Genomic DNA, 21943 nt, shown 5'->3' with positions numbered 1-21943 from the left:
GAAACAGAGTTAATGTTTCAATTCCGTATGTCCCTTCTTCAGAGCACCTTGTCGTAACTGCTTTGTTAGGGGAGCTTTTGGGGATCTTAACTGAAGAAAGCTAGTTTCATTCAGTGGCACAATTCACCATGGAAGCACCCAAAGCAAATATCTAAAGAATTATGAATATTCTTCTCACGGAGCAGGCTGTTGCTGCTCACACTGGTTCCTAGACAGACACACATGACAAATATGTCAAACGTCTTGCTGACATTTCCCATGTAAAATGAAAAACAGAAAAGGCATGAAATAGCACGGCAGGTCAGTCAGCATCTAAGAGAGATGCTTCCAGTTCTGGTGGAAATCTCCACTGAAACATCAATTCATCTGCTGTTTACTGCATTTATATCATTTTTGTTTCATTTCTAATTCTAACACAAATGGCCCTAATCAGATTGAGAAAAGGAAGTTGCTGTGCCATGCAGCCCAAAATGTGCATTCAGCGGTTTAAGGGGTACTAAGACAGAAAACATAACCCAACAGGGATTCAAATTTAAGAGATAGCCACAGATCTGATTAAAATTATATTATACCGGTCCGAAATGATATTGCATGTGTGAATCAACACATCTGGTAAATGATGGCTCAAACTGAATCTTGACTGCTGAGCATCCAGCAGTTAGGTGATATTGTCAGGGACTGTTAAGCTGATGAAACCATTTTGTTCCTGCTGGTCACAGCAGCTGTTTAAATTTGTCTTCATTAGCATCTTATAAACAGGATAAACAACCAGAAGAAACATTTGATAAGTCAAGTTAATGCAATTTTATGGGCAGCCTAAAATAGAGCTAAAAAAAAAGAAACATATTTAAAGCATGAGGCTTGCAGTATGTTTGTGCACTGCATCATCAAAATCTTCTCTTGGAACAACTCACGAAACTCCGATGGTGTTGCTCAACGTAAATCAGAAAACAGGGACAATATATTGTGTACGTCAAATTGAATTACTTCTGCTATTAAAGCGGAACTGTATCAAAAGTGGTCTGTCCCTTTATGGCTACAAAGTCTACTATGGAACCTTCTAAAGTGAATTAAAGGCTGATTGCTCTTAGATACATGGCTCCTTCCCAAGGTTTTAAAAAAGTAGGGCGTGACTAGACTTTTGTTTAGATAAATGAGTTTTGCACCTGTATTAAAAATAATCAGCTGGATTTTCGTCAAGTAGACAGAAATTGGGAGTTGAGAAAGTTCCTGATCCCACAAACCCATCTTCATTAAGGAATTTTTGTGTTGGGGGTGGGGGGGGTCACCATGGACTCAGGCTTGCCGAACCTGAGGCAGCAAAGGAGGCAGGCAAATGGTGATACCGGCAGGCTGCAAGGCCCACCTCCATTTATGGGATCATGGGCCAAGTTGTAATCATGACAGTCAGGCATCAAGCCCTCACCCTCCCACAATCCCCATGCCCCATCAATTCCCTGTCATATCCCACACCCACCATGCCCTCCTCCATGCCTGTATTTCCCCTGTATATGCCTCCTCATATCTCCCATGCCCCTTCGTATCCTCCATGCCCCCTTGATACCACCTCACATTTTCCACACCCCTTCATATCTCCAATTCCACCTCAATGTCCTTTCATATCCCCCATGCTCCTTCCATGCCCCCATGCTCCCTGCATACCCACTTTCTCACTATCCACTATGGACAGAACAAATTAACAATTGGCAACTCTGGTAAGTCTTTGAAGTGCTCATGTAACTGACACAATAAGCAAGGGAGTTTGAAAATCTACTCTGAAAAATACTGCTCAGCTTACAGCTTCAAAAAAAGTGTCAATCAATCAGAACCATTCATAGTATCAATGACAGAACAAATTTCAAACACTTTATACTTCTTAATCTTATGTAACTAAACACACAGGCATTGAAAAAATCTTCAAAGAAAGGTTACTACAATGCAATAAATATGTCATCACTCCCCTCTGCAGCTGTGTAAACAGACACCTGCTGAGAGCTAAGTGAGTAGCTATTCTTGAAGCTCAGCCAAGAATTTATAATGAGGCCATCTAGCAACTGTATCAACAGCAGTTACAACAGAATGCTTCCTCCTCAAACTAATTCACTTGTCTAACTTCCTCTCCTTTAAGATATTCCTTAAAACCTCACTATTTGACTAACCCATCCTAATATCTCTTTATGTGACTTGGTGTCAAATTTTGTTTGATAATCACTCCTTGGGATGTTTTATCAAATTAAAGGTGCTATATTAATGCAAGTTGCTGTTGTCGTTATATTACATAAAGTTAAAGAGGTAACTAGATTTCCCTGTGTTAATCATTTTTCTCCCCAATTTCAGACTGATCTTTAAACATTCAGTTTTTTTGCCTTACCTTTCCTGTTATGTTTCCTTGTATAAGTCTGCCATGGCCATTTTAAAAAATGGCATGTACCCATATCATTTATTACAGTCCATGGGCAGCCCTGATTTTCTGCTTACTCGCTAGTAATTGATCTGACTGAAATCAATCTATCTGCCAATGGCGAATTACACTGGACTCTGTTTTGTCATGTGATTGGGGTGTAGATGGAGTTCTGCAGGGTTTGTCTACTTTCCATAAGTAAGCTACTGAAGATTTGTTAAAATAATTATAATTTATTTACAGCTCTATGTACATCTTAGGAACTCTGCTTAAGATTGGACTTCTCCTTCCTCCAGGTCTCTGTTACTTAGTCATGTGACATAACATCACAGTTACATCTACATCAGGCACTTCTGATGTTAACCCAATCTTTACGCAATGTGCTCCACTTTTGGTGCTTATATGGTTAATGTGCCAGGTAGCCTGCAGGCATAATTTTTTTCTACACTGGGTAGAACTGGCAGGATTTCCGCAGAGGCTGACATCCTATCCAGCCAGCTTTCATGTGTGACATCAAGATGGGAGGGAGGGAAGAATGGAAGTGGTGCTTGCTCTTTGTTCTCAGAATTTTAGAGCTGGCCAGAAAGAGGTACCTGGCAGAAACAGGTGCTGTCCGAATTTCATGCTCTCCCTACCTAGTTTGCATCCCAAGCAAGCTGCAATTCTAAGGTAAAGTCTGTGGAAAAAATGTTTTCAGGGATGTCTATTAAAATATCAAAATTGTGTATTTTCACGTTAGAAACATTCACTCAACTAACTTTAGCATTCAGAGAGCATTTTTAGGACTCTCTCTCCTTGGATATGTGTGATTATTCAGATCCCCTCAGAATAAGAAGTAAATTAAGGAAAACTTATGGCAGTGTAAAAGCACGTAAGCTGCAGCAAGAAGCAGGCACAATGGGTTAATTGGCTCTGCCTTGTTTCATACTGCAGGTCTGGTTATCAGCTTGGCTCTTGCTTAATTATCAATTACTTCAGCACCATCATTGCTATCGGCATGGGTTAAACAGAAAATCTGCATTAAGATAAAAGCAAAAAACTGCGGATGTTGGAAATCCAAAACAAAAACAAAAATAAAAATACCTGGAAAAACTCAGCAGGTCTGACAGTATCTGCGGAGAGGAATACAGCTAACGTTTTGAGTCCGTATGACTCTTTAACAGTTCTGTTGAAGAGTCATACAGACTCAAAATGTTAGCTGTATTCCTCTCCGCAGATGCTGTCAGAAATTCTGCATTAATGGTTTCCAATGGGCCTACTTTACCATTAACTGCCTCAACGATTATTATTCTTTGCCTGTTAATGCCACTCACATGTTAGAAACAGAAAGTAGAAGAGAAAGCACAAAGCATATTGATACATTCTACTGAAGGAACTTAATATTATACCTTGGGATTACAGTTTACAAATGTTTCCATGCCTTGTTTGAAATTCCGTTATTTTTGTAGAGGCTTAACATATGTACTTTACGAGAGAGGAATTTCAAAAGGATGTGTTAAATGCTCCTCCTTCATTATCCAATTGTGTCATGTCAATGAGATGAATAAATCAGAGTAGAAGATGCCAAAAATATCAGAAATAAAGATCATTAAAAAAATGAAGATACAAATCTTGTTAAAAATGATCGCTGGTTTTATTCATTAGGTATGTAACTTTTCACAGTGTGCATATTCTCATGCCCAGCAGTTCATCCCATGCATAAACAGCCTTCATCTGGTAAAAGATTAATTGTTCATCCCTCCACCTGACAAGAAGCTTGTGCAGTCGGAGCCAGCACCACAGGATGAATCATGTTGGCAGGATAAGTAGCAACAGATGAATTAGAACATATTGGTCTAGCTTTGAGGCTATGATGTGTCATGTTCCATCCGGAACAATTACAGTTTAATTTGCACTATTTTTTGCCATTTGCAGTCCCCTCACATGGTCACTTCAGACTGTAGATTAACTCATTTCATCATATTGCTTACTGAAATACAGCACAACATGAAATGCTGGCACAGGTAACATCTAGGTTATAGAATGCCCACACTCATAGTTGATTAGAATAGTCGCTTGATAGTACAGAACTTGAGTATTGCTGAAAAAACAGACATGTCTTAGCTTTTCATCTTACACTCATCAGAGCACTTGCAAGAAAACCAATATGAGGGGAAAAACAACAATTTATGCTGTACGTGAAGAGACTGCTGACTGGTTAGCAAGTGACGTTGCCATGGAGATTGCACCACTGATGGTGACTGACAGTTAACTGCCAGGCTTGACCCTGATTGATCAAGGCATTGCCCTGAGCAATAAGTCAGCAAATGGCTATCACTTATTTTGTTTAGATGAAACAGGCGCAATGAATATACATGTTCTTTCTGCCTGCAAAGAACAGGGCCTTGTATATTAATATATGTAGTTTCCAGTACACGCAAATGCGCCACATTGCGAGCCCAGCTGACAATCTTAAATTGGTTGTCAGCGTAATTCTTAGCACTTTGATGATTATTTAGCAAATGTTGTCCAATTGCAGAATCACATCTAATGTTAGACACTGCTTTGAATTTTGCAAGCACGGGCTTGCTGAGTATGGTCTGTACCCTGCCCATTGCGAACAGCGGCTGGGACATGCTGTTTGATATGATCCACCAGTCTTTGGGATGTACAGCCGTCGTACCTAGCATCACACTGGTGCTGAAATTCATATACCGCATTACTCATTTGCTCACCATGCAAGCTTGATGCTGAAATAGGGTGCATCAAATGTATCCTGCAGGATAATGGCCACCCTGATCAGGTCATTTTGTCACACAAACTCTTGAAAGGGCCTAAGGCCATCACTTTTGGCCCTGAAAGGTGCCCATCTGCCTCAGATTACCCAGGAAGGGCAAGGTATCTCAAAAATTTGAGCGACAGGTGAAGCTAGCTGTTTCACACTGCTACTATGCAGCAGCAACAAGAGTGGTATTCATCACTAACAGGATGCTGCTGATCAGCCAAAAAGACATTCTGCCTATCACATAAATGAGTAATGTGGTATATGAATTTCAGTGCCAATGTGATGCTAGGTACATAGGCCGTACATCCCAAAGACTGGCAGATCATATTGAACAGCACGTCCCAGCCGCTGTTCACAACAGGCAAGGTACAGACCATAAAATAAAAACAAAAAAACTGCGGATGCTGGAAATCCAAAACAAAAACAGAATTACCTGGAAAAACTCAGCAGGTCTGGCAGCATCGGCGGAGAAGAAAAGAGTTGACGTTTCGAGTCCTCATGACCCTTCGACAGAACTTGAGTTCGAGTCCAGGAAAGAGCTGAAATATAAGCTGGTTTAAGGTGTGTGTGTGGGGGGCGGAGAGAGAGAGAGACAGAGAGGTGGAGGGGGTTGGTGTGGTTGTAGCGACAAACAAGCAGTGATAGAAGCAGATCATCAAAAGATGTCAACAACAATAGTACAATAGAACACATAGGTGTTAAAGTTAAAGTTGGTGATATTATCTAAACGAATGTGCTAATTAAGAATGGATGGTAGGGCACTCAAGGTATAGCTCTAGTGGGTTTTTTTTTATATAATGGAAATAGGTGGGAAAAGGAAAATCTTTATAATTTATTGGGGAAAAAAAAGGAAGGGGGAAACAGAAAGGGGGTGGGGATGGGGGAGGGGACTCACGACCTAAAGTTGTTGAATTCAATATTCAGTCCGGAAGGCTGTAAAGTCCCTAGTCGGAAGATGAGGTGTTGTTCCTCCAGTTTGCGTTGGGCTTCACTGGAACAATGCAGCAAGCCAAGGACAGACATGTGGGCAAGAGAGCAGGGTGGAGTGTTAAAATGGCAAGCGACAGGGAGGTTTGGGTCATTCTTGCGGACAGACCGCAGGTGTTCTGCAAAGCGGTCGCCCAGTTTACGTTTGGTCTCTCCAATGTAGAGGAGACCACATTGGGAGCAACGAATGCAGTAGACTAAGTTGGGGGAAATGCAAGTGAAATGCTGCTTCACTTGAAAGGAGTGTTTGGGTCCTTGGACGGTGAGGAGAGAGGAAGTGAAGGGGCAGGTGTTGCATCTTTTGCGTGGGCAAGGGGTTGTGCCATAGGAGGGGGTTGAGGAGTAGGGGGTGATGGAGGAGTGGACCAGGGTGTCCCGGAGGGAGCGATCCCTACGGAATGCCGATAAGGGGGGTGAAGGGAAGATGTGTTTGGTAGTGGCATCATGCTGGAGTTGGCGGAAATGGCGGAGGATGATCCTTTGAATGCGGAGGCTGGTGGGGTGATAAGTGAGGACAAGGGGGACCCTATCATGTTTCTGGGAGGGAGGAGAAGGAGTGAGGGCGGATGCGCGGGAGATGGGCCGGACACGGTTGAGGGCCCTGTCAACGACCGTGGGTGGAAAACCTCGGTTAAGGAAGAAGGAGGACATGTCAGAGGAACTGTTTTTGAATGTAGCATCATCGGAACAGATGCGACGGAGGCGAAGGAACTGAGAGAATGGGATGGAGTCCTTACAGGAAGTGGGGTGTGAGGAGCTGTAGTCGAGATAGCTGTGGGTGTCGGTGGGTTTGTAATGGATATTGGTGGACAGTCTATCACCAGAGATTGAGACAGAGAGGTCAAGGAAGGGAAGGGAAGTGTCAGAGATGGACCACGTGAAAATGATGGAGGGGTGGAGATTGGAAGCAAAATTAATAAATTTTTCCAAGTCCTGACGAGAGCATGAAGCAGCACCGAAATAATCATCGATGTACCGGAGAAAGAGTTGTGGAAGGGGGCCGGAGTAGGACTGCAACAAGGAATGTTCCACATACCCCATAAAGAGACAGGCATAGCTGGGGCCCATGCGGGTACCCATAGCCACACCTTTTATTTGGAGGAAGTGAGAGGAGTTGAAGGAGAAATTGTTCAGCGTGAGAACAAGTTCAGCCAGACGGAGGAGAGTAGTGGTGGATGGGGATTGTTCGGGCCTCTGTTCGAGGAAGAAGCTAAGGGCCCTCAGACCATCCTGGTGGGGGATGGAGGTGTAGAGGGATTGGACGTCCATGGTGAAGAGGAAGCGGTAGGGGCCAGGGAACTGGAAATTGTTGATGTGGCGTAAGGTGTCAGAGGAATCACGGATGTAGGTGGGAAGGGACTGGACAAGGGGAGAGAGAAGGGAGTCAAGATAACGAGAAATGAGTTCTGTGGGGCAGGAGCAAGCTGAGACGATCGGTCTACCGGGGCAGTTCTGTTTGTGGATTTTGGGTAGGAGATAGAAGCGGGCCGTCCGAGGTTGGGCAACTATCAGGTTGGAAGCTGTGGGAGGGAGATCCCCAGAGGAGATGAGGTCAGTGACAGTCCTGGAAACAATGGCTTGATGTTCAGTGGTGGGGTCATGGTCCAGGGAGAGGTAGGAGGAAGTGTCTGCGAGTTGACGCTCAGCCTCCGCGTGGTAGAGGTCAGTGCGCCAGACAACAACAGCACCACCCTTGTCAGCGGGTTTGATGACAATGTCAGGGTTGGACCTGAGAGAATGGAGTGCAGTAAGTTCAGAGAGAGACAGGTTAGAATGGGTGAGAGGAGCAGAGAAATTGAGACGACTAATGTCGCGCCGACAGTTCTCAATGAAAAGATCGAGAGAAGGTAAGAATCCAGAGGGAGGGGTCCAGGTGGAGGGAGAATATTGAAGATGGGTAAAAGGATCCGTTGAACTGGGAGAGGACTCCTGCCCAAAGAAGTGAGCCCGGAGACGAAGACGGCGGAAGAAGAGTTCAGTATCATGCCGAGCCCGAAATTCATTGAGGTGAGGGCGTAAGGGTATGAAACTAAGTCCTTTGCTGAGCACTGAACGTTCAGCATCGGAGAGGGGAAGGTCAGGGGGTATAGTGAATACACGGCTGGGGTTGGGATTGGAAGATGGGGTGGGGACGGAGGGACAGGCAGGGGTGGAGGGTCCTAGATGGGTGTTGGTGTCGATGAGTTGTTGGAGCTTGCGTTCCTTAGCACTTGAGAGAAAGAGAAAAAGTTTCTTGTTGAGGCGTCGGATGAGCCGAAGGATAAAATGAAACTGGGGGCACGCGCAGCTTTGAAAAAGGGTACGGCGGTGCTGCTGGAGGGAGAGGTCGAGTGTGTTCATATAGCGGCGCATGGCACTGAGAGTGGATTTCAGAATGTGACGGGAACAGCAGTCCGAGAACAGACCATACCCAACCAGACCGTGCTTGCAAAACTCAAAACAGTGTCCAACATTAGATGTGATTCCGCAATTGGACAACGTTTGCTAAATATCCTCAATGTGCTAAGAATTACCCTGATAACTAATTTAAGGTTGTCAGTCGGGTGTGCAATGTGGCACATTTGCGTGTACTGGAAACTATATATCTTAATACAAAGGGCCCTGTTCTTTGCAGACAGAAAGAACATATACAGTCATTGTGCCTGTTTCAGCTAAACAAAATAAATGACAGCCATTTGCTGACTTATTCCTCAGGGAAATGCCTCGTCCTATCAGGGTCAAGCTGTCTGGCTTAAATTTTAAACAATGCTTGGCAGTTAACTGTCAGTCACCATCAGTGGTGCATTCTCCATGGCAACACCACTTGCCAACCAATCAGCACTTTCTTCACATACAGCATAAACTGTTGTTTTCCCCCTTATATTGATATCTTTGTGAGTGTCCTGATGAGTGCAAGACAAAAAGCTTAGACATGTCTCTTTTACCAGCAAAACTAATTAGAAATTAAAATTCTGCTAATGCCTCACTTTTTCCTGAGGACGATGTACATACATCTATATTTGTCACAGTGGTAGTTCATATCACGTTTACTGAAATTCTTTGAAATGTATAAACCTGTTCTGAGATTCAGCAGTGTGTAAATATTTAAAATTGGAAATTCAATGGTTTTAGGCTGTTCATACAGATATGAGAGCCGGTAATTTATCACTTTAACCCAGGTCTCCAAGGGTGGAATTTTATGCCAGGACAGGAAAGTGGAGTTCAGACCACATCCAGATCATCCATGACCTCATTGAATGGCAGAACAGGCTCAAAGGGCCTTGGTCTACTCCTGCTCCTAAGTCTGATGTTCCTACATTCTAATGTTTAAGTGCCTCCAAACTAAGCTACTGAGAAATCCAAAAGGTGGAGCTCATAAATAGCATGTAAATGATAGAGAATTTAGTGAACTCAACCTGACAACGTATGATCTATGGACTTTAAAAAATGCAGAATGCAATAGACCTTTCATTTTAATTCTGCAAATTAATCAGACCTACATTTTGCAACATATTATAATTATCTGTAGACTTAAATGTTCATAATTGTGCAATCCTTCTATTATTTTATGCTAGATTTTATTTTCATGATTTTCTATAACTATGTTATTAATTATGTTTATTTGATTTATTTGTATCACCATCAAAATGCGGCATCTGCCGCCATGATGATTTTTCAATAAACCAATTATCTAATATAAAAAGCACACTATTTTCACATAGGGAAACATTCTGCTTAACCAAGTCCAGATATTTTGGCTGCATTGATTTGCACCACACGTAGGTTAGAGCAGATTTGTTGCATGGTCCTAACATGTTCTCTAAGCTTGTCTCTGGTTAGATGGCTCTGCCCCTGCACAGGTATGCTTCACTGATCGACTCAAAACATTTTTATGCCAGTACCTGTTTTCATACCAGCCTCCAGATTAACATCTTCCAGCAACTGTTATATCAAATTTCAGAACTTCCTCATGGGATATACTATGGTCATTTGCCACCAGCATAGCGAAAGAATCTACACATATCAGCTGATGACATGTCAGTCACCTTGAAGCTCTAGAGGCCCAAAGTCAATTCTACATACACCACTGGTTGCTCAATTCAGGTCCTTGTGTGAAGGACTCTGTCAAGCCTGGTGAGGTTGACTCTCCTTCCACGGTGTTCAGTAATATGTTGTGCAAGCCAGAGACCTCTGACACTGCAACCATTCTTTGTGCCACAAACCCACCCCTTAGCTCCACCTTGGATCTTAAACATGGGACAAAAGAAGCCCCACTGTAGCATGCTTGGAACCATAAAAGAGAACTGTTTTGACACATGCCATATATATAACTAGTCCTGTAATTTTACTGTCATTTAAGAAAGTCAGGAAACACCAATGTGTCCCTAGACCACTTTTCAGCACAAACTGTGTGCAGTCTAAAGCTAGTATCCACTATGATCCCAGGTATCAATATGAATCAAAAACTGAGGCCAATGTCCCTTGTATTTTCCAGGCAATATCTTTTCTATTTTCTGAGTAAATTTTTCTACTCTTACTAATAGATCCTATTATTAACCCTACTCCAAAAAAATGATTTTCTACTACACAAATACAGCACTTTCACCATAATTACCAGAGCTGACAGCTTTAGACTGGATGTAACTGCAAAACGCTTTTAAAACTTTAAACGAATCTGACTGCTCCCATTTTAATGATTGTATTTCCTAGAACACCAGTGCCTTTCTCTTGAGAAGATGGTAGAATTTTAATGTGGCTGGGCCCATTACTGACAATATCACTATGGAATCAAACACTGTAACAATCAAAAAAAACCTTCAAGGTCCTTAAAACCAAGCTCTGCTCTTTAATTTACAATACCTATCATAAGGTTATTCGCTGAATTTCCTGCGAGATCTTGAACTGGATGTTACTCTGCTGTGATTCTAAATGCATGCTACAGTCTGAAATAAGTGATTTAATATCACTGGTTCAAACCAACTACCTTTGATAGCCTGCTAAAACTATAACCAGCTATTGGTAATCTCCCAAACGGTCCACTACTGAATCAACAACTGCCCCTTTACAAACTTATCAAACTCTATGTGAGTTATTTTTGGAAGTAAAACAAATGAGTAAACCAAAACAATATCAAAGCATTGGGATTAAAAATAAAGTGGCTTTAAGATTTGAAAATAGAAGGCTAATGTTATACCAAAATGAAGTGACTGAGTATTAACCTACAATATACTGTCTGTTCAACCAGCAACCAATTCAAAATGACTTGTGGTTACTTACTTGATGAGAAATTGGCTTCAGTGTGAACGGGAGGAGTGGAAGGAAGGAAAGATGGGTATCCAACAAAGAAGGACCGTAAAGAACGTTCAGAGAGAAGAGGAGAACGTTGAGCAGGGATGTTCTCGCAGCTACCAACACTATTGTGAATCTTCAGGTTTAGTGGTTTGTTCTTTTTCTTTGCTCTGGCAGAATGATACAAAGGTAACAAATCAGCAAAGACCTATTCACATGTACAAACCAAGCCCCCCAAGTATAATAAAAGACCCACTACTTAGAAACAATAATGACTACAGAAACAACTACTGCTGGACATTAAAAGAGATGCAAACATCTTTCTGCCTCAACAAAAACAGAATTACCTGGAAAAACTCAGCAGGTCTGGCAGCATCGGCGGAGAAGAAAAGAGTTGACGTTTCGAGTCCTCATGACCCTTCGACAGAACTTGAGTGAGCCGATGCTGCCAGACCTGCTGAGTTTTTCCAGGTAATTCTGTTTTTGTTTTGGATTTCCAGCATCCGCAGTTTTTTTGTTTTTATCTTTCTGCCTCTGTTCAGCTTTGATTAGTTCTTAAATAACTTTCCGGGATTTTACTGCAGGATTGATCAAATTTCAAGTTCTAGTACTCACTGCAAATATTTCAACAAATTGAACAAAGGAAATATCTTATAAAGTAGTAGGTAGACATATTTCAAATACAATACAGTTCTTCATTTTCCACAGATCTAACTGCTGGGTCAGTGGAAAATATCAAGGAACACGTTGGAAAATTAAAATTTGCCTGCAAGTATCACATTAAACCTTTGAGTTTTGAATGAAGGATTAACAACAAAACCTGTTGCCTCCACCCCACCTTCAAAAGGCTACTTAAGATCCACCTTTTTAACAATGTCTTCAGTTACTTCCCTTACCTGTTCTCTGGCTATTGTTTGCCTCACTGAAGGATCATGGGATGTTCCACTAGGTTAAAGGTGACATTTAAGCGCATGTTGTTGTTATTATTGAGGCAAATCAGTTTGATGAGTATAGTTAGTGCTGTTGGTGCATGATAACCATCTCCCCTCATTATTTTATACACTGGAAGGAATACAACTGTTAGAAAAATGCTTATTTAGAGAAACATTTTTCTACGGTTACATTAACAGACAGTTAGAGGGCCTTTGTTTTTGCTGGCTGGAGGTTTTGTAAATAATGGCCCCAATATTTGCTTGGAGCCTGGATGAGAAACAATGAAATTTTTAATTTTACTGAAGTTTTTCCCACCCAACAGCCAGCTTGATTGATATGCTGATTGTCTGTTAACAACTCAGGAGTGAATGGTAGATGATTTAGAGATAGTGGGGGTGGTGTGGTGGCTGAACATGACAGAGAGGAGGGCCACTTGCAGAATATAATGAACAATGAACAGCTAGAGAATAGGTGTGTGGAATAGTAGCAATCAGAGATTACCAGGAGTGAGTTGGGGGGGGTGGGGACATGAAATGCAGGGGTGAGAGGGCGCGGGTGGAAGGGGTGGGAAAAGTTGAAGATTGCTTGGAGTGGAGTCAGACATCAGTGGGGTCTGATCATGGGGTATATAAAGAGATATGATTGAGGACTTGGGGAAATACTCCTGTTTCTCTTGGCCCAGAAGCAGTACACTTACCTCATGGCTTTTGCCTCTTTTTACATGCTGGGATTTCTGCAGTAACCTAGTCTCCACTGGTTAAAGATAAACATTTTGGTAAATTGGGTGCATGCACTGCCTGCGAGAAGATTGAACGCCTGCCCTCTGACTTGCCTCTGTTAAAACTGGGTGGGTTGGAGACAGATTGGGGCTGGGTTTGGGAAATGGAAAATTTTTACCTTGCATCCAAACATCCTTGGGGATTTAAGATCCTCCCCACCACCCCCCTGGCTCATGAGAGAGTTAATCAGGAGAAATAATCCATGAATTGGCTCTTCTAAAGGAGAGAATGGGGGATAATTAGATGACTATATATGTGCACTCAAACTGAAAAATGATGTAATTACATAAAAAGATTAAATAATTTACATTTGTATAATTTAGAACTGGGTGTTGATCCAATCCTGATAGGGTTGAATTTTTGCCATGTTGGGCGGGCTCGACAGGAGCAGTCACACAGCCAACCACCGCCCGCGATTGGCTCCGCAACACCATTTTACACAGGCGGGCCAATTAAGCGTCACCCAACGTAAGGCGTGAGTGGTAGTGCTCAGCGCTACCTGTGCGGGTGGGAGGAGGAGGAGGGAGAGTTGGGGCCAGCGTTCTTTCGCACATGCACGAAAGCATAGAGCTGCCTCAGGGAGATTGAAGTGCTTTAGAAAGAAATAAATAAATGGAAAAAAATTTAATTAAACATGTCCCCTCATGTGACACAGTCACATGAAATGGGACATATTTTTACCTTTCAGAAATTTTTTTTCTTTAATTCAAAGAAGCTTTAGGAAACCTCATCCCGCTCGTGGATGAGATTTCATAAAAAACGTAAAGACCCCTTGGCCTTTTTGTCTACCCGCCAACCGTGAGGTTGGATGGGCAGTGTAAAGTTGACCTTCGTTACTTCCTTAATAGGCCTTTTTAATATTGGCAAACGAAACATTGCGAGACAGCACAATGATGTTGGGACGCACACCCAACTTCATCGCGCATCATTTTACACGCTGGTGTGTCAGGCCCGTCCCTGCACACTGACTGAAAAATCCTGGCCATAGTTTCTGGACTCCAATTATGTTATTTGTGACTGACTAATATGTGCTCAGTCAAATGCCTTCCATCTAAGCTAGTTGCCCAGTAAAAATTGATCCCCTATTTGATAATTTTTTTATTTTTCAAATTCCTTTATATGACTCAAAGGTATTTCACCAAAGTGTTTCTGGATTTGCTTTAGCACATTTTATTTGCAACCCCCCAGACACATACAAGATATGAACTTACAAAACAACTACTGTTGAGATGCAAATATAAGTTTGTACCATCTTCATGGCAAGACTCTAAAAGATATCTGTGATGGCTGAATCCAAATATTAATATTTTTTGTGCCATTTTATTTTTGAATTTACCGTGCAGTTTTTCAGTTTTAATATTAGGCTCATTGCAAACTTTAAGGGGGCAAAATTCGATTTGGTTGGTAGCTCAAGATACAGGGGTTATATCTGCTGCTTCTTCTAATCCCTGCCAATATCCCATTCCATTGCAGCCAGCTGGCTGGGTGATGACAGTGAAGTATAGCGAGGTAGGGCCACCAGATGGTCAAAGACCCGCGGGAATTATTGGTGCTGTCTGTGGAAAAACGGGGAAGTTACTAGAGGGAGAGTTTGTAAGTCTGTGATTTGTATTTTAAAATGTTTTTTGTCAGACAACTTTTTTATTTTAATAGTGGCATGGTTGAAGAACTGTCAAGGTGCTTGCTTAAAATTTTGAGGGTATTGGGGAGGAAAGTGAAACTAGGGGAGAAAAGTTTTGCTATTCTGACTAATGAATAACAAAAATGGAACATAACCAAGGTGAAATATACAGACGAGGAAACATTTATCCAATGAGAAAAATGACTAGTTATTGAATGGTTACATGATATAGGACAGACTCAAGCAAGGATGATAGACACAAGTCATTTCTGATAAAATAGTCAAATGCATTGTGAAAGCACCTTTATTGTCTCTGTATTACTTTCACCCATTGAAACTATGCAGATGACTGAAATAGTACATTGGTTCCCCTTTTATCTTGAGGACATGAGGTCGTGTTTCCTGCATTATTACCATACAACAGGATTTCCTCCTGCAGCAATTACATTTTGTGCTCGTGAAATTAGTTCATCTTGAATAATAATTAAATTGTAAAGCCATCATGCCCTTCTGACAGATCCATTATTTCTAACTGGAGAACAAATGAATGGCTTTTTGAAATTGAGGTATTCATTTTGTAAAATAATGCGGAGAAATAATTTACAAAGTAGTAGGACATTTATTGGCACTTGAATGTGATAAAAACAGTAATACAAATACTGCATGACAGGATAAGGCACATGGTTGCATCAGATCAGACAGCTGTATCAAGAGTGGCATGTGGTACTTGTCAAAATGAGGAATAGGTCATCCAAAATAGGAGCTAGGAGTGGTTTCACACAGTATTTTCTGTAGCTATAAAATAGTTTCGCGGCAATGACGATGTTAATGAGTTAACACCATGTTGAGCTTTCCATTTAAAACCATTTATGTTGTAGTAAAATAATTTGATAGTTTTAACTTTAATTTGCAACAGGACTTTCATAATTCAGTTTTATGAAAATATAATGTAGGGAATACTACAGGGAAATATTACTGATTTTTATTTGGGTCCTTCACAATAGGATATCACATCATTAACAGTGGATAAATTAATTTATCACTATAAATGTTGCCCCCACATGTTGAGCAAATTTCCGCAAAATAGCTTGTTTATTATGTGTATAGATTGTGACAATTCCTCCTTCAACTCAGACAGAGGCTTATAAATTTCACACATGACTTGACTTGCAGCAATTCACTTGTGAACATGGCAGTACCATGTTTATAGTATCTGGCTGGAACTGCTATACTGTAGCCTAGGAAGAGTTTCTCACTAGTGTCAAGTCAGTCTAGAGTTTGGATTTATACTGCAACTTTAGCATCATTACAAAGCATTTCCATATAAAATTTCCATATAAGCATACCCAAACCAAGTCAATAGGGGGGTGGAATTTGACCTGGCCAGGGATGCAGAATGGGCATACCACATCTGCCCCCAGTTGTATGTGGCCTCACTTTAGCCTTATAAGTCCCATCTGCAAGGACTTTTTCATTCCAAGTCCATCGATATGGAAAACTGGCTGCCCCCTTATCTGGTACCTCAGGATAAACTTCAAATTCTCTCTAACTTCAAATCCCATTTGTTTTGCATCTCTTATTAGTTTATCCTCAAGTTTTTTGGCAATCACCAAAACTTCACAATCATGAGGACTTCTGCTTCCAAACTGTTCTGTGGCCTTTATTTCATTGTGTAATCTATTCAAGCTATGGCCTCCACTTGCACATTATGTCTGTCAGGACCAAGACTGCAAAATCAACCTATTGCAGTATCAGAGGGTCTTTTCCCACCATGTGATCATTCTCTGATGCATGAGACACTTCCGGACCCTCTATCAGTGCTTGCACTGTGCTTTCTTACTTTCCATTATTTCATCCCATATGCTGCACTTCTTAACCATTATCCTGGATCAAATTATATTTAAACTTGCCAATATCTTTTTCTGCACATCCTTCCATTCACTAGACTCCCTCTAGAATAGATATCACTAGTATACCCAACAGCCAGTTTAAGTTTGTGTCTTATTATAGGGGCTGAAGTGAATGACCAGTAAATATCCACCACCTGCACCCACTTAAATGCAATTAACTGTTATCCCTGGTGGCCCAGGGTATATATTTCTCAATCAACAACACTAAAAAAGAGTTATCTGGTCATTATCACATTGCTGTTTGTGGGAGCTTGCAGTCCATAAATTGGCCTCTGTGTTTCCAACATTTCAACAATGGCTGCACTTAAAAAGCACTTCATTTGCTGTAAAGTGTTTTGGAACATCCTAAAGTCAGGAAAAGTTATATATAAATGCAGTTATTTCTTTCTAATTTTCTACTGTACTCTCAGTGTACAAGCAGATACCATACTCAGTGTTCTAATATTATATTAGTAGCATATAAGTGGATACTATAATTCCAGTGTACCAAAACTGTGCTATGCAAGTAGATTATTACAGAGCATTTCATCTGGACAGCATAGGCATCTTTGAAACTTATATTAAAAAAGTCACTCCACTTACAAAATCTCTTATTTGGCCTGAGCAAGGACTTCTACAATGTAATATCATTTTGAACATTAATATTTATAGGCTGCCAAATCAGATGAGTAACAAATATACGTTGGAATCAAGTTCTTGGTATATTTCTTTTAAATGTGTGAAGCAAACTTTGAATCCTGCAGCACTGCAAGACAATTCATTTTATCAGTGGGAAGAATTTTCCCCATGTTGGGCGGGTCGTGCGGGAGCCAGCGTGGGCGGTTGTGGATTCGATCGCCAGTGATCGGGACCGCACCATCATTTTATGCGGGCGGGCCAAATAAGGCCTGCCCAGCGTGTTTGGTGACTCCTGGGGACGGCGGGAGTGGGCGGGTGGTGATGGATCGGCAATTGCCACCGGGTCAAATGGCGATCTGGCAGCCTGTTTAAAGACCAAGCTGCAGCCACTCCAAGGCTGCTGGACATGGCCAGAGGTTGGGGCCAAGGCATATCTAGGCTGGCCATGCAGGAGGATAGGGTGGGTGGTCACTGTGCTCCCAGGTTTTCAGACGAGTGCCTTGCTGCCCTCCTCGAGGAGGTGGCAGCACGGCGGGAGGTGCTCGTCCCTGAGGACGGGAGGAGGAGGCCACCCCACTTGACCAAGCGGGCGTGGAGATGGTAGCAGAGGCCGTGAGCTTCCATGATGTGGTGCGACACTCATGGACCCAGTGTCGCAAGCGCTTCAATGACCTGCTGTGCACGGGAAGGGTAAGTAGCATGTTGGCATCATTCAGTTCACCCATCATGTAAGCTTCTCCCCCACTGGCGCCTCACCCATGTCTGAGTGGCCCGAGTGCAATGAGTCATTGACAGCATATGTCCTTAGCTGGGAAGCCCAGCAGATATTCCCTATGTGTTGGTCAGCCTGAGAGGGCTGTGATGAGATGGGTTCTGCACCCGCAGCATGTGATAGACTGACACCCACATGACTGTGGTAGGGGCAACTTGAAAAAGCTACGCCCAAGCGCAGTGTTCAAACTCCACGACATGTCAAAGTCAGGGTGACGACATGGTGGGAGGAGATCTTCAAGGTCCTGTGGCACAGATGGATGTGCTGCTCTCTGTGCTCCACCTCATTGTGCTTCCTTGCAATGGCAGGTACAACTGTGTGCTCCCAACTATGATGAAGGCAGCATGTGGCCAAGGAGTGGGGGGGGGGGGTGGTGGTTGGCGGTAGGACACACCAGGCATATTTGTGTGAGTACTGGCCAGCAGCGGGGAAAGGATGCATTGCACCTCTGCAATGGTCAACTGGGCTTGGGGTGGGCCGGCCGCCAGGAGATTGACGGTTCAAGTATCACTTATCAATGCTATTTTTTCATTTCCAGGAGAAGAATTCTCATAACAGCGCCGAGCAGCTGAGGACTGGCGGTGGGCCAGGCCAGATTTTGCTGCTTAGCCATTTTGAGCAGGAGGCCCTCGACCTGGAGAGGTGGCACACGCCCAGGTCCACTGCAGCCGAAGAGGCTGGGGTTCCACAGGCAGGTATGCGTGGCCAGTACTTACATCACCAACAGTCTCTCAGCATCCATGGCAGTGGATGAGTGATGTAACCAACATGGTTTGCCCATTACATGTGGAATGATGAGCTCATGATGAGCCAAGGGACAGGCATGTACCTTGACAATGCCCGCACGCTAACTGATCGAGCGTCCTCACTCTTCCTTTCAGCATCTGCGGCGCAGGCCTGGGACCCGGAGCAGCAGGGGCTCCCTCTGATACCTGAGGGGCATGAAGTTCCAACATCACCAGCGTCACACCATCTTTGCCAGGCAGGCACCAGCGCAGATAATGGCACCTCAGAGGGCATCATATCTTCGGCTAGTGTCCCGGGTCACAGAGGTGAGGGCGCTTCACAGTCGCTGGAGGAGCTGGCGGAGACAGAGAGTGCCGATGGCGCCCGCAGCCGGAGGTCTGCAGGGGTCAAGGCACATGCTCAGTCCGTCGCTGATGATGAGCTTCTGGAGTCATCAGCGATGCAGCCAAGTGCTAACATGCGGCCAGGAGTGTGGGACCATCTGTTGGAGATACATGAGGCTGTGCTTGGCTTGGTGTCAGTGGTGGAGGAGTCTACATGGACCATAGCCAATGCATTGAGTCTCATGGCTGAGCACCAGGCTTCCTCCATGGAGAGTCTCATTGAGAGGCAGCTCCAGGGACAGGATCAGGGGTTCCTGGGGTTGCGCTTAGACCTGCAATCCCTCACAGGGGCATTGACCTCATGTGGTATGTGCCCGTGTGGGCGGTGGTTTGGGCACCAGGTATGTCACCTCGGTGCCCATCCATCTACGGTGAGCAGGGGGTGCCGAACAGACCTCATGTCGGTGGAGCAGCTGCCTGTCATCTCTGCTGGGGCCTCTCAGGGTGCACCGGATGAGGGCGGCAGCTCCTCCGCCCCTCTGGCACTGACCGCTGCAACCGAGGAGTATTGACGACTGAGGAGATGCCAGCTGCAGGGCTGGCAGCTCCCTCCCAGGTGGTGCTAAGACAGGCTCAACGGGCCAGGGGAAATCTGCCAAAGTCATCGAGGTCAACAGGACATTAGGGAGAGCAGGCTGTCTCAGATGCCAGTGCCAGCAAGGGGGCACTACAAAGACGTAGCGCCCGCAAACATAAAATGAAGGCACCTTAGGCACACCCGGGTTCATCACTGGTGGTTTTACGTTGGCCCCCCTGTGAGTTCCTTCTGATTGTGTGTGAAGTGCAACACCATTTTATTTCTGTTATGTCAAGAGATTTCTGTTACAGCATTACATTTATGTCATCTAAAATGGCCGGGGGTGCCTCTTTTCTCAGGCAGGTACATGGATTCCTGAGATTTCATGAGTGATTTGTGTGTCATTTACATTTATTGACTGGGCCTATCGCCAATGCTCCTATCCAGACAGATTTTGCACTAAGGTCTCCAGGATGGAGGCGACAGGCCAGGCTTGTGTTAGAGATCCATATGTTCTGTGCTAACTAAAGGTTCTTTGGGTTAAAGCGTTCCGGGTGTCCCTGCCTCCCTGGAGTATGCCCGGGTCAGCGTGTGCCCCCTCAGCATTTCCCTGTGCATACTCATCCTCGGACTCACTGCTAGGCTCATCGTGTTTAGCCACAGCCGCTCCGTCTACACCTTCTTCGCCCCCCTTTGCAGTCCAAGATTGTGGAGAGTGCAGCATGCAACCACTATCAGCGACACATGGTCTGGGGGTTACTGGAGTGCTCCCATGGAACGGTCCAGGCATCTGAAGCGCATCTTGAGAAGACCGATGGCTCTCTCCACCCACAGCCCTTATGGAGGCGTGACTTCGATTATACTGCTGCTCAGCTTCTGCTCTTGGATGGCGGAGAGGCATCATGAGCCACCATCTGTGGGTCCTTGTCACCCAGCAGCCATCCATCCAGCCGGGCTGGAGCACTGAAGAGCCCCGACACCTGGGAGTGAATGAGGATGAAGGCATTGTGGGAGCTGCCTGGGTACCTTGCACAGACTTGTAAAATCAGCATCCTGTGACCACACACTATCTGCTCATTCATGGAGTGGAAGCCCTTCCTGTTGACGAAGGTGCCAGGCTCACCTACTGACGCCCTTATGGCTACATGTGTACAGTCTATTGCGCCCTGGACGCGGGGGAAGCCAGCAATGGCCGCGAAGCCTCTGGCTCACTCTGTCTGGCTGGCCTCGTCCCAGCAGTAGTGGATGAAGGTCAAAGCACACCTGAACAGAGTGTTTGTGACCTGCTTGACACAAGTGTGGACAGCTGATTGCGAGACACCACAAAGATCACCCACCAACCCCTGGAAAGAGCCGGAGGCATAGAAGTTGAGGGCAGCTATGACTTTTAGAGCCACTGGCATGGGTGTCCACCCACACAGTTAGCTGAGATTTCTGGACCAATCATCTGACAGAGACTGTTGACTGTCTCCCTTGACAGATGGAGCCTTCTTCGGCACTGCACCTCAGACATACTGAGGTCGGTGCTTCACCTTATGCATACCCTGGCAAAAGGATGGTACAGTCTTCTGCAGCCCCTTGTGCCTTGGACTACCTCTTGGCCCTGCACCCCTTGTGCCTGCGCCAGTCCTCCCAAACGTGGCTCCCTTGCAGGCTGAATGTGCACTCCTGGCCTCCTCCCCCTTCTAGCCCTCCCTTCCTCCTCAGAGGAGATGCCTCCAGTGGAGAGCACAACTCCCATTCCCAGCTGCTATGCATTTGAGACTTCTCCACCTCACACAGGCAAGTTTCACTAACTTCTGAGCAGTAACTTTTAAATGTCTGGATTTGCAAACCCACTGAGCCCTCTTCTCCCGCCCGTGGATGAGCTTCAAGCAAATTTCTAATACCTGCCTGCCCATTGCGCCCATGCGACGAGCCGATGATCACAGGGGTGCCTTAAAATCCAGGTAATTGGAGCCTCAAGGGCCTTAAGTGGCCCATTAGTTAATGGCGGTCGCACAACGGACATCGTCGTGTGCGCGCGCACCAAAATATCACGATGGTGTGCAGTGACGTTGGGACGCGCGCTCGATGTCACCGCATGTCATATCACGCATCGGCGTGTGGCTCTTGCCCTCCTGCACGCCAACAGAAAAATTCTGCCCAGTGAGTAAGAGGAGTCCCTGATAAAAGTATGTCTTCAATGCATAAACAGAGGATGCATGAGTTGCTCAGGGTTTTGAAAAGTGACCCAGATGTTG

The 21943-nt window shown here is 44.3% G+C and overlaps 1 protein-coding gene across 1 annotated transcript in view; it reads right to left on the bottom strand.

The window, feature by feature from the left end:
• The window catches only part of ksr2 (kinase suppressor of ras 2), a 411064-nt gene that overhangs the window by 210535 nt on the left and 178586 nt on the right, over positions 1 to 21943 (bottom strand). Inside the window, exon 5 of the mRNA XM_041203055.1 lies at positions 11409 to 11590. Within this exon, the coding sequence (XP_041058989.1) occupies positions 11409 to 11590 (182 nt within the window). The remainder of the gene's footprint in view (positions 1 to 11408; positions 11591 to 21943) is intronic.

The sequence above is a fragment of the Carcharodon carcharias genome, chromosome 13, assembly GCF_017639515.1.
Source record: "Carcharodon carcharias isolate sCarCar2 chromosome 13, sCarCar2.pri, whole genome shotgun sequence".
Lineage (NCBI taxonomy): Eukaryota > Metazoa > Chordata > Chondrichthyes > Lamniformes > Lamnidae > Carcharodon > Carcharodon carcharias.
Note: the sequence above shows the minus strand (reverse complement) of the source record. Positions and strands in the feature narration are given on the sequence as shown.